The sequence below is a fragment of the Musca vetustissima genome, unplaced genomic scaffold, assembly GCF_032173495.1.
Source record: "Musca vetustissima isolate MV318-11 ecotype Yass unplaced genomic scaffold, APGP_CSIRO_Mvet_v1 utg145819, whole genome shotgun sequence".
Taxonomy (NCBI): Eukaryota; Metazoa; Arthropoda; class Insecta; order Diptera; family Muscidae; genus Musca; species Musca vetustissima.
In genome coordinates this window covers 21,999-38,410 of record NW_026887044.1, presented here as the reverse complement: position 1 = coordinate 38,410, position 16,412 = coordinate 21,999, and the positions used below count along the sequence as shown (strand labels likewise).

Below are 16,412 nucleotides of genomic sequence, written 5' to 3'. Positions count from 1 at the left end.
GGGTACGAAGTACGAATTTTATTCCGGGAATTCACAATAAATTTTTCATGCAGGGGCTTATGTCTTCCAAAAACGGGAATTAACTAGCTAGATGGCCGTAACGTGAAACCTTATCATATCGCCTCAAGATCATTGAAACTCCTTGTATGTGTTGGACGCCACACGCCCATTTTTATTATTTTAGACTTCTGTTTTGTATGTAGCGGGTATCAGTTGGGCGCCACTGTTGTATATATTGAAGACATTAAACAGTGTTTTGTATTCGTTGGTTCCTAATATTTTCTCATCTCCCTCCATGTATCAGTTGGGCGCCAGTCAATAATTTTTCTGATAAACTTCCATGCCACATATATTGGTATTCGTTGGGCGCCACTGCTTTATTTTATAAACAATATGTTGCACTCCATCATCTATGCACAATTTTTTCTTTCATATTTGCTTCTTCAGATCATTGCCCTGACTTCCATTTTTATTACTTCACTTCTTAATTCTGTTTTTTTTTTATTTTGATTGAAGTAAATTAATTTCAAACACGTATCGCAGATTTGCCTTTCAATGCATTGCCTCAACGAGTGGAGATGGTGGTGTCGAACAAACTGAGATATGCCATGTAATTATCGGTGAACACGTCAATGTACTGACAGATGGGTGGTATAAGGAAATATAAGAAAACGCAACAGCAACAAAATAAAATTACAAAACCCTTTTGAAAACAAACAAGAGTTGTATTTTTTTTCTTTAAAAAATCCACGCCTTGGGTAGGACTTGAAAAAACAAGTCTTTAAAAAATACACGCCTTGGATAGCCCTTGAAAAACTAGTCTTTAAAAAATCCACGCCTTGGATAGGCCTTGAAAAACTAGTCTTAACAAAATCCACGCCTTGGATAGGCCTTGAAAAAGTAGTCTTAACAAAATCCACGCCTTGGATAGGCCTTGAAAAAGTAGTCTTAACAAAATCCACGCCTTGGATAGGCCTTGAAAAAGTAGTCTTAACAAAATCCACGCCTTGGATAGGCCTTGAAAATCGAGTCTTTAAAAAATCCACGCCTTGGATAGGCCTTGAAAATCGAGTCTTTAAAAAATCCACGCCTTGGATGGGCCTTGGAAATCGAGTCTTTAAAAAATCCAAGCCTTGGATGGGCCTTGAAAATGGAGTCTTTAAAAAATCCAAGCCTTGGATGGGCCTTGAAAATGGAGTCTTTAAAAAATCCAACCCTTGGATAGGCCTTGAAAATGGAGTCTTTAAAAAATCCACGCCTTGGGTAGGCCTTAAAAAACTAGTATTTAAAAAATCCACGCCTTGGGTAGGCCTTAAAAAACTAGTCTTTAAAAAATCCACGCCTTGGATAGGCCTTAAAAAACTAGTCTTAAAAAAATCCACGCCTTGGATAGGCCTTGAAAAACTAGTCTTTAAAAAATCCACGCCTTAAAAAACTAGTCTTTAAAAAATCCACGCCTTAAAAAACTAGTCTTTAAAAAATCCACGCCTTAAAAAACTAGTCTTTAAAAAATCCACGCCTTAGATAGGCCTTAAAAAACTAGTCTTTAAAAAATCCACGCATTGGATAGGCCTTGAAAAACTAGTCTTTAAAAAATCCACGCCTTGGGTAGGACTTGAAAAACTAGTCTTTTGAAAAATACACGCCTTGGGTAGGAAAAACTAGGCTTTAAAAAATCCACGCCTTGGGTAGGACTTGAAAAACTAGTCTTTTGAAAAGTCCACGCCTTGGATAGGCCTTGAAAAACTAGTCTTTTGGAAAATCCACGCCTTGGGTAGGAAAAACTAGTCTTTAAAAAATCTACGTCTTGGGTTGGACTTGAAAAAATAGTCTTTAAAAAATCCAGGCCTTGGGTAGGACTTGAAAAACTAGTCTTTAAAAAATCTACGTCTTGGGTTGGACTTGAAAAAATAGTCTTTAAAAAATCCAGGCCTTGGGTAGGACTTGAAAAACTAGTCTTTAAAAAATCTACGTCTTGGGTTGGACTTGAAAAAATAGTCTTTAAAAAATCCAGGCCTTGGGTAGGACTTGAAAAACTAGTCTTTAAAAAATCCAGGCCTTGGGTAGGACTTGAAAAACTAGTCTTTAAAAAATCCACGCCTTGAAAAACTAGTCTTTAAAAAATTTACGCCTTGAAAAACTAGTCTTTAAAAAATTTACGCCTTGAAAAACTAGTCTTTAAAAACTCCACGCCTTGAAAAACTAGTCTTTAAAAACTCCACGCCTTGAAAAACTGGTCTTTAAAAACTCCACGCCTTGAAAAACTAGTCTTTAAAAAATCCACGCCTTGAAAAACTAGTCTTTAAAAAATCCACGCCTTGAAAAACTAGTCTTTAAAAAATCCACGCCTTGAAAAACTAGTCTTTAAAAAATCCACGCCTTGAAAAACTAGTCTTTAAAAAATCCAGGCCTTGGGTAGGACTTGAAAAACTAGTCTTTAAAAAATCTACGTCTTGGGTTGGACTTGAAAAACTAGTCTTTAAAAAATCCACGCCTTGAAAAACTAGTCTTTAAAAAATTTACGCCTTGAAAAACTAGTCTTTAAAATATCCACGCCTTGAAAAACTAGTCTTTAAAATATCCACGCCTTGAAAAACTAGTCTTTAAAAACTCCACGCCTTGAAAAACTAGTCTTTAAAAAATCCACGCCTTGAAAAACTAGTCTTTAAAAAATCCACGCCTTGAAAAACTGGTCTTTAAAAAATCCACGCCTTGAAAAACTAGTCTTTAAAAACTCCACGCCTTGAAAAACTAGTCTTTAAAAAATCCACGCCTTGAAAAACTAGTCTTTAAAAACTCCACGCCTTGAAAAACTAGTCTTTAAAAAATCCACGCCTTGAAAAACTAGTCTTTAAAAAATCCACGCCTTGAAAAACTAGTCTTTAAAAAATCCAGGCCTTGGGTAGGACTTGAAAAACTAGTCTTTAAAAAATCTACGTCTTGGGTTGGACTTGAAAAAATAGTCTTTAAAAAATCCAGGCCTTGGGTGGGACTTGAAAAACTAGTCTTTAAAAAATCCAGGCCTTGGGTAGGACTTGAAAAACTAGTCTTTAAAAAATCTACGTCTTGGGTTGGACTTGAAAAAATAGTCTTTAAAAAATCCAGGCCTTGGGTAGGACTTGAAAAACTAGTCTTTAAAAAATCCACGCCTTGAAAAACTAGTCTTTAAAAAATTTACGCCTTGAAAAACTAGTCTTTAAAAAATTTACGCCTTGAAAAACTAGTCTTTAAAATATCCACGCCTTGAAAAACTAGTCTTTAAAATATCCACGCCTTGAAAAACTAGTCTTTAAAAACTCCCCGCCTTGAAAAACTAGTCTTTAAAAACTCCACGCCTTGAAAAACTGGTCTTTAAAAAATCCACGCCTTGAAAAACTAGTCTTTAAAAAATCCACGCCTTGAAAAACTAGTCTTTAAAAAATCCACGCCTTGAAAAACTGGTCTTTAAAAAATCCACGCCTTGAAAAACTAGTCTTTAAAAACTCCACGCCTTGAAAAACTAGTCTTTAAAAAATCCACGCCTTGAAAAACTAGTCTTTAAAAAATCCACGCCTTGAAAAACTAGTCTTTAAAAAATCCACGCCTTGAAAAACTAGTCTTTAAAAAATCCACGCCTTGAAAAACTAGTCTTTAAAAAATCCACGCCTTGAAAAACTAGTCTTTAAAAAATCCACGCCTTGAAAAACTAGTCTTTAAAAAATCCACGCCTTGAAAAACTAGTCTTTAAAAAATCCACGCCTTGAAAAACTAGTCTTTAAAAAATCCACGCCTTGAAAAACTAGTCTTTAAAAAATCCACGCCTTGAAAAACTAGTCTTTAAAAAATCCACGCCTTGAAAAACTAGTCTTTAAAAAATCCACGCCTTGAAAAACTAGTCTTTAAAAAATCCACGCCTTGAAAAACTAGTCTTTAAAAAATCCACGCCTTGAAAAACTAGTCTTTAAAAAATCCACGCCTTGGGTAGGACTTGAAAAACTAGTCTTTAAAAAATCCACGCCTTGGGTAGGACTTGAAAAACTAGTCTTTAAAAAATCCAACCCTTAGGTAGGGCTTGAAAAACTAGTCTTTAAAAAATCCACGCCTTGTGTAGGACTTGAAAAACTAGTCTTTAAAAAATCCCCGCCTTGGGTAGGACTTGAAAAACTAGTCTTTAAAAAATCCACGCCTTAGATAGGACTTGAAAAACTAGTCTTTAAAAAATCCACGCCTTGGGTAGGACTTGAAAAACTAGTCTTTAAAAAATCCACGCCTTGGGTAGGACTTGAAAAACTGGTCTTTAAAAAATCCAGGCCTTGGGTAGGACTTGAAAAAATATACTTTAAAAAATCCAGGCCTTGAAAAACGGTCTCTATGTCTCACTCGTAACAATTCAAACTAACCTCAATGTATCCCTGTTTTCTTGCAGCTCCAATCTGCCGTTTCTGTCCTGCACTGGCAATTCCAGAATAAAAATTAAATCAACATGTCTAAACGATGGACAATCATATCATACCTGATACTCGTCTATACCTGTTACAGGTGTACATGGGCCCAAACACAATTACCTGAACAACCAACCAATAATTTAGATTTAGAAGCAGCACTGCCAGAACCCAGAGCTTATGTACCCGATTCCCAATATCTAGACTTTGTCTATCACAATCATGAAGAGTTAACAAGATTTTTAAGGTAACACCCAAAGCAGACATAACCTCAATTTCAGAAAATAATATAATTCTCCCCTCTCTATCTCTCTCTTTTCGGCAGAGCAACTAGTGCTCGCTATCCTAATCTAACTGCCTTGTATTCGATTGGTAAGTCTATACAGGGTCGAGAGTTATGGGTGTTGGTGGTCTCCTCCTCACCCTATGAACACATGATCGGTAAACCAGATGTCAAATATGTTGGCAATATTCATGGCAATGAACCTGTGGGTCGGGAGTTACTATTGCATTTGATCCAATATTTGGTGTCCAGCTATGATACTGATCAATATGTTAAATGGCTGCTGGATAATACTCGCATCCATATAATGCCTTCAATGAATCCCGATGGCTTTGCCGTCTCCAAGGAGGGTACCTGTGATGGCGGTCAGGGCAGGTGAGTCTTACAGAAATATTTTGAAAATTGTTTTGGTATTAAAATTCGTAATATTTCTTTTAGATACAATGCCCGTGGCTTTGATTTGAATCGCAATTTCCCCGACTACTTTAAGCAGAACAATAAACGTGGCCAACCGGAAACGGATGCTGTTAAGGATTGGATCTCGAAAATACAATTCGTTTTGAGTGGCAGTTTACATGGCGGGGCCCTGGTGGCCAGTTATCCCTATGATAATACACCAAATGCTAGTAAGTATAAATAGGGAATACTCTTGAGGTCCTCTTTAGTTATTGAGTTGGTTTTGTTTTAAGTTAAAAGTTTAGTTAGTTTCCGAATCATTCCGTAAAATATATATTTCATTCATTGAAATCGTCGCTAAAAACATTCACATTCATAAACAAATCCACGCCTAAGGTAGCCCTTGATAAAATATTCTTTAATAGATCCACGCCTAATGTAGCCCCTGGAAAAAAGATTCTTCAATAGATCCACGCCTAAGGTAGCCCCTGGAAAAATGATGCTTTAATAGATCCTCGCCTAAGGTAGCCCCTGGAAAAAATATTCTTTAAAAAATCCACGCCTAAGGTAGCCCCTGGAAAAAATATTCTTTAAAAAATCCACGCCTAAGGTAGCCCCTGGAAAAAATATTCTTTAAAAAATCCACGCCTAGGGTAGCCCCTGGAAAAAATATTCTTTAAAAAATCCACGCCTAAGGTAGCCCCTGGAAAAAATATTCTTTAAAAAATCCACGCCTAAGGTAGCCCCTGGAAAAAATATTCTTTAAAAAATCCACGCCTAAGGTAGCCCCTGGAAAAAATATTCTTTAAAAAATCCACGCCTAAGGTAGCCCCTGGAAAAAATATTCTTTAAAAAATCCACGCCTAAGGTAGCCCCTGGAAAAAATATTCTTTAAAAAATCCACGCCTAAGGTAGCCCCTGGAAAAAATATTCTTTAAAAAATCCACGCCTAAGGTAGCCCCTGGAAAAAATATTCTTTAAAAAATCCACGCCTAAGGTAGCCCCTGGAAAAAATATTCTTTAAAAAATCCACGCCTAAGGTAGCCCCTGGAAAAAATATTCTTTAATAAATCCACGCCTAAGGTAGCCCCTGGAAAAAATATTCTTTAAAAAATCCACGCCTAAGGTAGCCCCTGGAAAAAATATTCTTTAAAAAATCCACGCCGAAGGTAGCCCCTGGAAAAATATTCTTTAAAAAATCCACGCCTAAGGTAGCCCCTGGAAAAAATATTCTTTAAAAAATCCACGCCTAAGGTATCCCCTGGAAAAAATATTCTTTAAAAAATCCACGCCTAAGGTAGCCCCTGGAAAAAATATTCTTTAAAAAATCCACGCCTAAGGTAGCCCCTGGAAAAAATATTCTTTAAAAAATCCACGCCTAAGGTAGCCCTTTAAAAAATCTACGCCTAAGATAGCTCTTGAAAAACTATTCTTTACAAATCCAGGCCTGAGGTATATTCTTTAAATAATCCGGACCTAGTCTGGGTCCTGGATTATTTTTTTAATCCACGTCTTTTATACCATTTCATTGTCATCAATCGCTTCATCTCATTGCCGTGTTTGCAATTTCACTCTCTCTCTCTCACCCTCTCGCTCACCCTTTCACAAAAAAATCATGGACATTATTGTAGTCGAATCAGTTGTATATAAAGTGCTATTACAATTTTTTCATTTAAAAACCAATATGGCGACTAAAAGGAATCTGTAGATCATCGGCCTTATGCGCGAGTGAGTAGATCCCTATTTTTGTACAAAAAAAAAAAAACTCCCAATGTAGAAGTTCCGAAAAAAAAATATTACAAAAAATATATACAAATGTCGATCAGTAAAACTAACCCTTTTTCGCATTACCTTCCTCCTCCCCCCTTCCCAACAACATGTCCTTTGGGCGCAGTGTTTCAAACATATTCAGCGGCACCCTCACTCACCCCTGACGATGATGTGTTCAAGCATTTATCTTTGGTCTATGCTAAAAATCATGCCAAAATGTCACGCGGTGTGGCCTGCAAATCTGCCACCCCGGCCTTTGAGAATGGCATTACTAATGGTGCTGCCTGGTACCCTTTGACTGGTGGCATGCAGGATTATCAATATGTTTGGTATGGATGTATGGAAGTGACATTGGAAATCTCCTGCTGTAAATATCCACCAGCCTATGAATTGCGTAAATATTGGGAAGATAATCAATTGGTGAGTGGGAACAAACTCAACTCGAAACCGAATTTCAAATAATAATAATACAAATTTTGATCTATCTCTCAGTCCATGATCAAATTCCTTGCCGAGGCCCATCGCGGTGTCCAAGGTTTTGTCTTCGACAACAATAACAATCCCATTGAAAGGGCATCCCTAAAAATTAAGGGACGCGATGTTGGTTTCCAAACAACCAAACATGGTGAGTTCTGGAGAATATTGCTGCCGGGTTATTATAAATTGGAGGTAAGTCGGAATTGTTTTTTTATTTTTAATTTGATATACCTGTTTAATTAATCTATTTCCTTTTCAGGTATTTGCTGAGGGCTATTCTCCACGAGAAATTGAATTTGTCGTTGTCGAACAACATCCAACATTGCTGAATGTCACGCTGTCACCATCTAAGGTAAGATCAGGTTTGGTTTTTCATTTATATTAAACGATTTCAATTATTTTGCATAAGAAGTACATTCGATCAGTTCAAAAGGGTTACAACGTTACCTATATTTCGACGAGGTGTACTAAAATATTCAACTTCCCTACTATTGTAAAATATTGCGTACGGACGTATTACCCAAATATGTCAAATCTATATCTCTTAGGGAACTAAACCAAATCGATGAATAATATTTACGTTTGTGGCGAATAACGTCGAATGCCCTAGGGTAACCTGACATCGTCAGGTCAGGTTACCCTCTAGTATTATCATTTTAAGATATTAGTTTACTATGAGTCTGTTTCCGTACTGCCATAATCTACCCTTTTTGACTATTTTTTTCGATTTCATAAAGAAAAATAGTTATCGAAATAAAAAATTGTACATTCCTGTAGATTCTGAAACAGACATTTTATCTAGCCGGTAGGAAATATCAATGATGAAACTGTACTAACTTAATATTTTAATATGTAAAAGATTGGAACTACTATTTTAGTTGTATCGTGATTTCAACAGACGGACGAATTTAATCTAATCGGGAATAGATGGGGTCTCCGATAAATATTTCGAGGTGACAAATTTAATATACACTTCGCCTTTTAGTGGATGATATAAATAGGTACAAATTGTAAATTTCCTCCAGACTTCTTAAAAAACTTTTATTTTAGAGTTTGCTCGTGCCTGGAGGAACTATTTCACAAAAGGAATAATCAGTATTAGGTCCAGTATTTTCATTCGTCTAATTCTGTTTGATACAATTGTTCATATGAATCTTGAACGATTTCAATAAAATGAACTATGGAACTAAATGAATAATTCATCCAATTTGCGGAACGTACCAAACAAAGACTGAGCCGCTTCATGAACAAATTTACCCAACTCTACTATATAGCTGCGGAGCCACTGGTAAGATTTATGAGGAGGATCTATTCAAAATGTCACCAACACTGTGGTACAGGTTATTATGCCCTTATTGCATATGCTTGTAACAGACAAAAGGAAACGAGGTAGACACATGGTTCCTTTTCAGAATATGCATGGAATCACATTCTAATGCGATTTATGCGGGTCTATCCGTCCGTCCATGTATTATTGTGAGCAAAGTACTGCTTACATTTATGATCCGATTTGGATGAAATTTGGCACAGCTCATTTGTTTGACCCAAGGACGAACCCTAATTAGAGAAAATCGGTTTAAATTTACATATAGCTCCCATATATATTTTCGTCCGATTTTAAGTAAATGATGCACCAAAGCCCCAAAATAAAGCAGAATGACACAGAATTTTACACAGCGCACGGAATTAGGTCCATTTTGATGTCAGTGAAGTTTTGTTGAAATCGGTTTAGATTTACATAAAGCTCCCATATATATTTTCGTCCGATTTTATGTAAATGGTGCACCAAACTCCCAAATTGTTGTCCGATTGAAGCGAAATTTGACATAACATATGGAATTAAGACTAGGATAGAGTGTGTTAAGTTTCATTGGGCTTTCCTAGAGTTTCATTGGGCTTTCCTAGTGTTTCATTGGGCTTTCAAAAGTTGGATTTCATATTGGTGTAACATTTTTAGATTTCCCACAATGGGTCATTGAATTTTCATCCCTTAAAATAAATCAATTTAAAACATTTCCAAAATAGATTTTTATGAAATATTAATATTGCTGTATCATTTTTCGATTCCGCACAATGGGCATCGATAACTTTTCAAATTTTACTAATATCAATTTTAGGTTCAATAAAGCAGGTTATAATACCTGTGGTCCTGATGAAAGAAGGGGAGATATAGCAGATTAGATTTGTAACACATGGAAATATTTACCTGAGACACCATATAAATTCTTTAACCGAATTCGAAGTCGACTTAGTAATATTCGTCCGTCTGTTGAAATCACAATAGAGCTCGCAATATTGTTTAAAATTTTACAATAGCCCCCATATAATGATAATTCCCAAATATAGGTATTTTGGGGATTATGGACACTTTTTTTAACCAAATTGACAGTAATTTGGAACTTTGAGTTCACATCGGGTAGGAAATTGCCTTTTAGCATAGCCCTCATATAACTCTACTCCCCTTTATTCGAATTTTTTTTTCATTTTCTCCAATCAATTTGTCTATAATTTAGTGTTTTGAATTCAAATTGGGTAGTAAAAATTCCTACCAATAATTGTCAGTATTGGTTAACTTTAGATATATCTCCCATATACATTTTCGTCCGATTTAAGGTAAATGGTGCAACAAAGTCCCTATATATCATTCGATTTGCACGAAATTTGGCATAGAGTACAGAATTTATTCCAGAATGATGTGTGCCAAGAAAATCGGGTCAGATTTAGATATAGCTCCCATATATAGTTTCGTCCGATTTAAGGTAAATGGTGCGCCAAAGTCCCTATATATTATTCGATTTGCACGAAATTTGGCACAGCATACTTAATTCAGTCTAGAGTGATATATGCTAAGTTTCGTGGAAGTCGGTTCAGAATTAGATATAGCTTCCATATATATTTTCGTCCGATCTAAGACAAATGGTGCACCAAATTCGCTATTTATCTTTCGATTTGCACGAAATTTTGCACAGCGTACTGAATTAAGAGTTGAATGATGTGTGTTAAGTGTGAAAATCGGTTAAAATTCAGATATAGCTCCCATATATATTTTCGTCCGATTTAATGTAAATGGTGCACCAAAGTCGTTATATATCTTTCGCTTTGCACGATTACAGAATTAGGTCTACAATTATGTGTGTTAAGTTTCCTGAAAATCGGTTCAGATTTAGATATAGCTCCCATATATTTTCGTCCGATTTAAGGTAAATGGTGCACCAAAGTCCCTATATATCATTCGATTTGCACGATTTTGCACAGCGCAATGAATGAATGAATCTAGATATACCTTCTATATCGGTTGCAGAATGACATGTTTATGGATCCAATTTCATTTTGGTAGTCGTTAGGATTCATCTGTTGAATATACCCAAAGTGATGAAGGGTATCATATAGTCGGCCCCTTTGCGACTTTACTACTTTCCTTACTGGATATTATTGAATTGATTTTTTTTTTAATTTTCGAAGAGCCTTTTTGAGTACTTTTGCAATATGTATATTCTCCTTTGCTAATCGAATGTACTTGTTTTTCGATTTCCATCGAAAATCATTTCTCTATTTTATTTATTTTTTTAAATAAACATTTTTCCCCTTAAGAAAATTTTAAATGAAAACACAGCATGCTTGCACTTAAAATAAAGTAGTATTTTTTAATATTATTTTTCATACTTAACAATTTTTTATATTGAATATACCTATATTCCTAACATATTTTTTTTCCTACAATTTTTTTCAATATTTTTTATTATACAAACAAAAAACCCCAAGCAGTTTAACATGCCCACAATTCTTACAACAGCCACCTCCACCACCACCACTACGCAAAAAACCGCAACCCGAACACAAATCAGGAATAATCGCAAAAATGTGAATGATAAAATTCGTTTCCCAACCGATTAGAGTTGCGTTGTATTTCACTGGCAAGGAATTGTTGAAAAAAGAAATAATATTATTTAGTTTCCAAAAAAATCATCAATATATAAAAGAAGTATCATTAAAAAGGCTTAATGGCTTTCAAACAATTTTTTTTTTTTTTTTGAAATTTTGTAGATCCATGCTCTTTAGTTGTTTTTCTATTATTTTTGCAAAACACAAAAAAAGAAATACTAAAACAAAGCTTACTGCTGCTGCCTGTTGAAACATGACTAATGATTGGTAAACTAACAATACAAATTTTTCTATTCCTATTATTATTATTCCTCCCTCAACCCCTGCAACAAAATCGAATTTTCAACACAACCACAAAAAAATATATCAAATGAGTTTACTTTGTATTAGTAAGTACAGACATATCTATATTATTAATGTGTACTATGTGTTTGTTAGCTTTCATTAGAGCTTTTTTTATTAAATATTTCATAAAAAAAAAACTAAAAATCTGCACTAAATTTCCTTTCATTAAAAACAAATCATCTGTTTTATTTCTCTGAGTGTTATACTCGCCCTTTAATTAGTTTACCAAAAAAAAACACAAAATCATAGCATACTTCTAGGCTGTCAATACCACCAAGCATTGCCTTTGCTTTCCTAAGCACCAAACCAGCTGTGTCACCGCTTAACATAACAAACAGGGTGTCTCGCATATAAATGTTGTTTCTCTCTCTCTCTCTATGTGTGTGCGTGTGTGTGTTTCTCTCTATGTGTTGTTTTTTACTTTATCATTTAAATGTTAAGCATCCTTTTTAAAAGCGTTTTATTAATGAAATTATTTTTCCTGTTTTTTGCAGCGCACCGAGGGCGGTTCATTATCACCCATTTCACCGCTATATCGACCCATACCCGGCCCACCACCACACCTCTATCGTCCACCCACACCCGGCTATGGTGGCGGTGATTCCAGTATCTTCTCCTCCATTACCAGCGGTCTCAATAATCTCTATTCGAATCTGTTCGGCTGATCGTTTCTCTTCGTGATCGAAATATTTCTCGATTATCGTACCATTTATTTATTTATAACATTTTTCATAATACTATCGATAATTCATATAGCAAGTCGTGAAGATTTCGATCCGTTGCCCCAGGAGGGGGAGGAATAATAGTAGTAGTAGTAATGTAAGCCAATAACAACAACTACCAGAATAACAGAAACAACAACAATCAACAGTCCATTTGCAAACAAACAGCTTCGTTTTTTGCAAAGCAATCGATCGCACGAAGAAGGAAGAGAAAAAACTTTATTTTTGTAGTACTGCCTTATAGTTCAATTAGGTAAAATGGGGTTCGGTAAACTAACACTGGGTGACATGAAATATTTTTTTTTGGGACTTTGAAAACCCGCGGGGAAAATTGTTAGGATTTGAATTGATTTTTGGTAATATTTAAGACTACCATTGCCACTACTCTAGGTTAGGTTTGGGGATGTGCAGTCACTTATGTGGCTGCAGCACTCTGTGATCCGTTGTGATCATCCACAAGAAGAGATACAGTGAAGAGAAGAGACAAAGACAGATCTGTAGGGGAGACAAGATTAGGGAATTAAAGGAGAGTTGGGAATCTTACACAAATAAATGAAAGAGGAATGAGGGTCGATGGCTCTATGAATCAGACAGAAAATGTGTTACGTGTCAAGGTTGTTTGTTGCTAACCACTTTATGTTTCAAATTATGCTGTAGATTAGATCAGGTGCGGTTGTTGAGAAGAAGCTGAGACTCGGTAGAAAATGAGCACCCAATAGTCTGTGCCGCCTGTAAGCTAGGGATACGTAGTCGAGCGCCAAAGTCGACTTTTATACTTTTCGATTTTTGCCTCTGATCAAAAAGTCGATTTTTAGACTTTTCGATTTTTGTCTTTGACTAAAAAGTCGACTTTTCGATCTTTCGATTTTGTCGAAACTGTTCAAAATCGATTTTCGACTTTTAATGACTCCTGCAAAATCGATTAAAAAATTGATTTTTTATATGAATTATTGTGAACAGAAAAAGTAAACTTCCGGAAAGTGCAATTTTTGGACAATTCGAGCTTTGTGATAAAAAAAACAAGTATTTATGAAGAAAATCGAAAGTCGATCTTGAAAAGTCGACTTTACGATTTTCTCATAGATCAAAAGTCGACTTCGACTTTTAGACTTTTCAATACAAAAAGTCGATTAATCGATTAGTCGAAAGTCGATTTACTTATCCCTACTGTAAGCCAGGGCTGGGCAATGACACAGGAGATGCTCAATTGTCTCCGTCTCCTCCTCGTCAATACAGAGTCTACAGTAATCAATTGCATCAAGATCCCATTTACTAGTAAAAGCCCTGATGTTTCAGCTTTGCTCAGGTTCAACAGTGAGTGCGTTCTTTTGGTAGACAGAGTCGGCCAAATGGATCTTGACACGTTGCACTTAGGTTCGTTGTGCCAAAGTTCACAGGCTCTTTCGTCAAAGAATGCCTAAAAGTTCCGATAAAAATGACATATGGGTGGTTTGATTGAGTCATCATTTTCTAGATCGGTGGATTGAGATGCTCGTCTAGCTAGTTCGTCCGCTCTTTCATTACCCAAGATGTCACAATGTCCTGGTACCCAACACACCCGATAGCTATAGTTAAGTTCTTCCAGAGCTGCTCTACACTTGAGGCCACTACTCCAAGGATGTTCGGTACTGAAAATGGAATAGATCGAAAGGCTTTATTGGAACTTGAGATCTGAAAACATCTGCAATATATCTATATTCTGCTTTGCTGATCCAATGTATTTTTTATTCGATTTCCCTCGAATATTATTTCTCTATTTTATTTATTAAGATAAATGAACGGTACCCTGAATATTCGGTATTTTAACCAATTTTCTCCTGGATGTCCAAATATTATGCAGACCACTGTAGGTGACTTTATATCCTGATTTTCTAATTTTCACAACAGTCGAAATCGCTTATAAGGTCGAAATTGATCAATATATGCGATATGTTGTCATAAACGATTTTAAAATAAAGGCGGAACGTTTCTCGGAACTTTTGTGTGTGTGTGTTTGAAGGCGGCCCTCAGGTCCTTAAGGCCGCAGGAATTGGCGATCTTCCAAAAATTTATAATCCAAAAACGATCGTACACCAGGTACATCTGACTTCTCGCATAAACTATGTACTAGTAGTCCACAGTCCAACTGTAGATTCACAACGAACCCTGCAACTAACAGCTGATAAAAATACAAATAAGAACGATAGTATACAGTACTTTAATAATAGAAAAACTTGAAACAGAGCAATCAACCTCCCGGTTGTGTGATGTCCAAGTGCATAAGGTGTATGAAGTGACGAAAATTGCAAACCGCAGTCAAAGAATTTCCAGAATCAATACTGCTTTCAGGTCACACAAAGTTGGTTCTCCAAGACCTCTAGGCTCTTTCGAGGCTTCCGAAGATAGGTAATAAATAGCAAAAAAACGTCAGTGATTAATCTATCTATGAAATGGAATAGGGATCAGGATCACACATGAATTTTCGCCTCTTTGATGAAGCGAATTAATTTCTTGAAAAGCTCTTCCTCAGTGGATTTCAGGATTGTCATAAGATTATAGTGTTGCGAAAAAAGGGTGGGATAAGCAGATCTTAATTGATTATATCTTGGGCAAATACAAATACAGTGCACCACGTCTTCAGGAACACTGCATAAATCGCACTGCCAGGAATCACTGGCACCTATACGATGTAGATCGACATTGCAATACGAATGTCCTGTCATGAGCCTGTTAATTAATTTTGTGTCCTCCGGGCTCAAATTTATTTTGCATACCACGGTTTACTGTACACATCGGTACAGAATTGGAAAATGAATCGGCCTTTAGTCAAGGAAACTGTCTGAAACTCATCATTCCACATGTCCTTTACTCTTCTTTCTATTTGTTTTATCGCCTCCTTCGGGGTTCAGATATCACAGGTTAAAATGGGATAGGGATCAGGATCACAGATGATTTTTTCGCCTTTTTGATGAAGCGAATCAATTCCTTGAATAGCTCTTCCTCAGTGGATTTTAGGATTGTCATAAGGTTATAGTGTTGGGAGAAAAGGGTCGGATAAGCGGATCTTAATTGATTATATCTTGGGCAAATAGAAATACAGTGCTCCGCATAAATCGCATTGCCAGGAATCACTGGCACCTATACGATGTAGATCGACTTTGCAATACAATATAATTGATTATATCTTGGGCAAATAAAAATAAAGTGCTCCGCATAAATCGCATTGCCAGGAATCACTGGCAACTATACGATGTAGATCGACTTTGCAATACGAATGTCCTGTCATGGGCCTGTTAATTAATTTTGTGTCCTCCGGGTTCAAATTGATTTTGCATACCACGGAAAATTGGAAAACGAATCTGCCTTTTAGTCAATAAATCTGTCTGAAACTCTTCATTTCACATGTGCTTTACCCTCCTTTCTATTTGTTTTATCGCCTCCTTCGGGGTCAGATATGTCACAATTGGTGTTCCTGCATCCACCGCTTGCTTCGGAACTTTTGGCTAAGTCTTTATAAATGGTCATTAAAAATACTCCCAATTAAATGAATTTCCAAAAAACCTATGTCACCCAGTGTCGCATTCTGTAACCACGGCCACAAAGGAATTTTTGCAAAATCCATTTTTTTTTGTTGTAGTTGAATGTTGTTTAGTTTTAATGATTTATTTATTGTTACCAAAAAAAAATAACAACAAACAAAACTGAAGAACTCTAAATATATTTGGAAAAAATGTTTAAAAAAATAATTTGAAAAATATATTTAAATTTAAAATAAAATGGTGTTCTCATATTTTAATTAAGATATATCTATTTGTATATTATTAAGACAATAAGTTAAATGAAATAAAAACAGAAAACAAATATTTATAAGATAAACAAATTAACTACATTATCTTAAAATAAAATAATACTAAAAATATTATATATATATTTATCTATAAAAAAGAGAATATTTTATGAATAATAAAAATTTTTTCAATAAAAAAAAATAAATAAAAATGCTGAGTTATTTTAGATTTGGAAAAAAAGGAAACAAATTAAAAAAATAAACAATCCACACGTATAAATAATATATGAATAAGTAAAAAAAGTGTCAGTCGGCCAGATATATACCCTCACTTCAGAGTTATAGACATG

General features: G+C 35.5%; 1 protein-coding gene across 1 annotated transcript; it reads left to right on the top strand.

Moving 5' to 3' along the window:
• Nucleotides 1-4,450: 4,450 nt before the first annotated feature.
• LOC133334533 (carboxypeptidase D-like) lies at nucleotides 4,451-12,377 on the top strand. The gene is made up of 7 exons (XM_061542846.1): nucleotides 4,451-4,668; nucleotides 4,747-5,079; nucleotides 5,143-5,330; nucleotides 6,980-7,290; nucleotides 7,363-7,539; nucleotides 7,607-7,699; nucleotides 12,069-12,377. The coding sequence occupies exons 1-7, from the start codon at nucleotides 4,463-4,465 to the stop codon at nucleotides 12,237-12,239; spliced, it is 1,479 nt and encodes a 492-aa protein (XP_061398830.1). The 5' UTR covers nucleotides 4,451-4,462; the 3' UTR covers nucleotides 12,240-12,377.
• The last annotated feature ends 4,035 nt before the right edge of the window (nucleotides 12,378-16,412 follow it).

Excerpts from the sequence above, each read along its gene's own strand:
- LOC133334533 (XM_061542846.1), top strand. The coding sequence starts at position 4,463 with ATGTCTAAACGATGGACAATCATATCATACCTGATACTCGTCTATACC. Across the intron at positions 4,669-4,746 it reads GAGTTAACAAGATTTTTAAG|AGCAACTAGTGCTCGCTATC; the intron begins GTAACACCCAAA and ends TCTTTTCGGCAG. Across the intron at positions 5,331-6,979 it reads TGATAATACACCAAATGCTA|GTCCTTTGGGCGCAGTGTTT; the intron begins GTAAGTATAAAT and ends TCCCAACAACAT.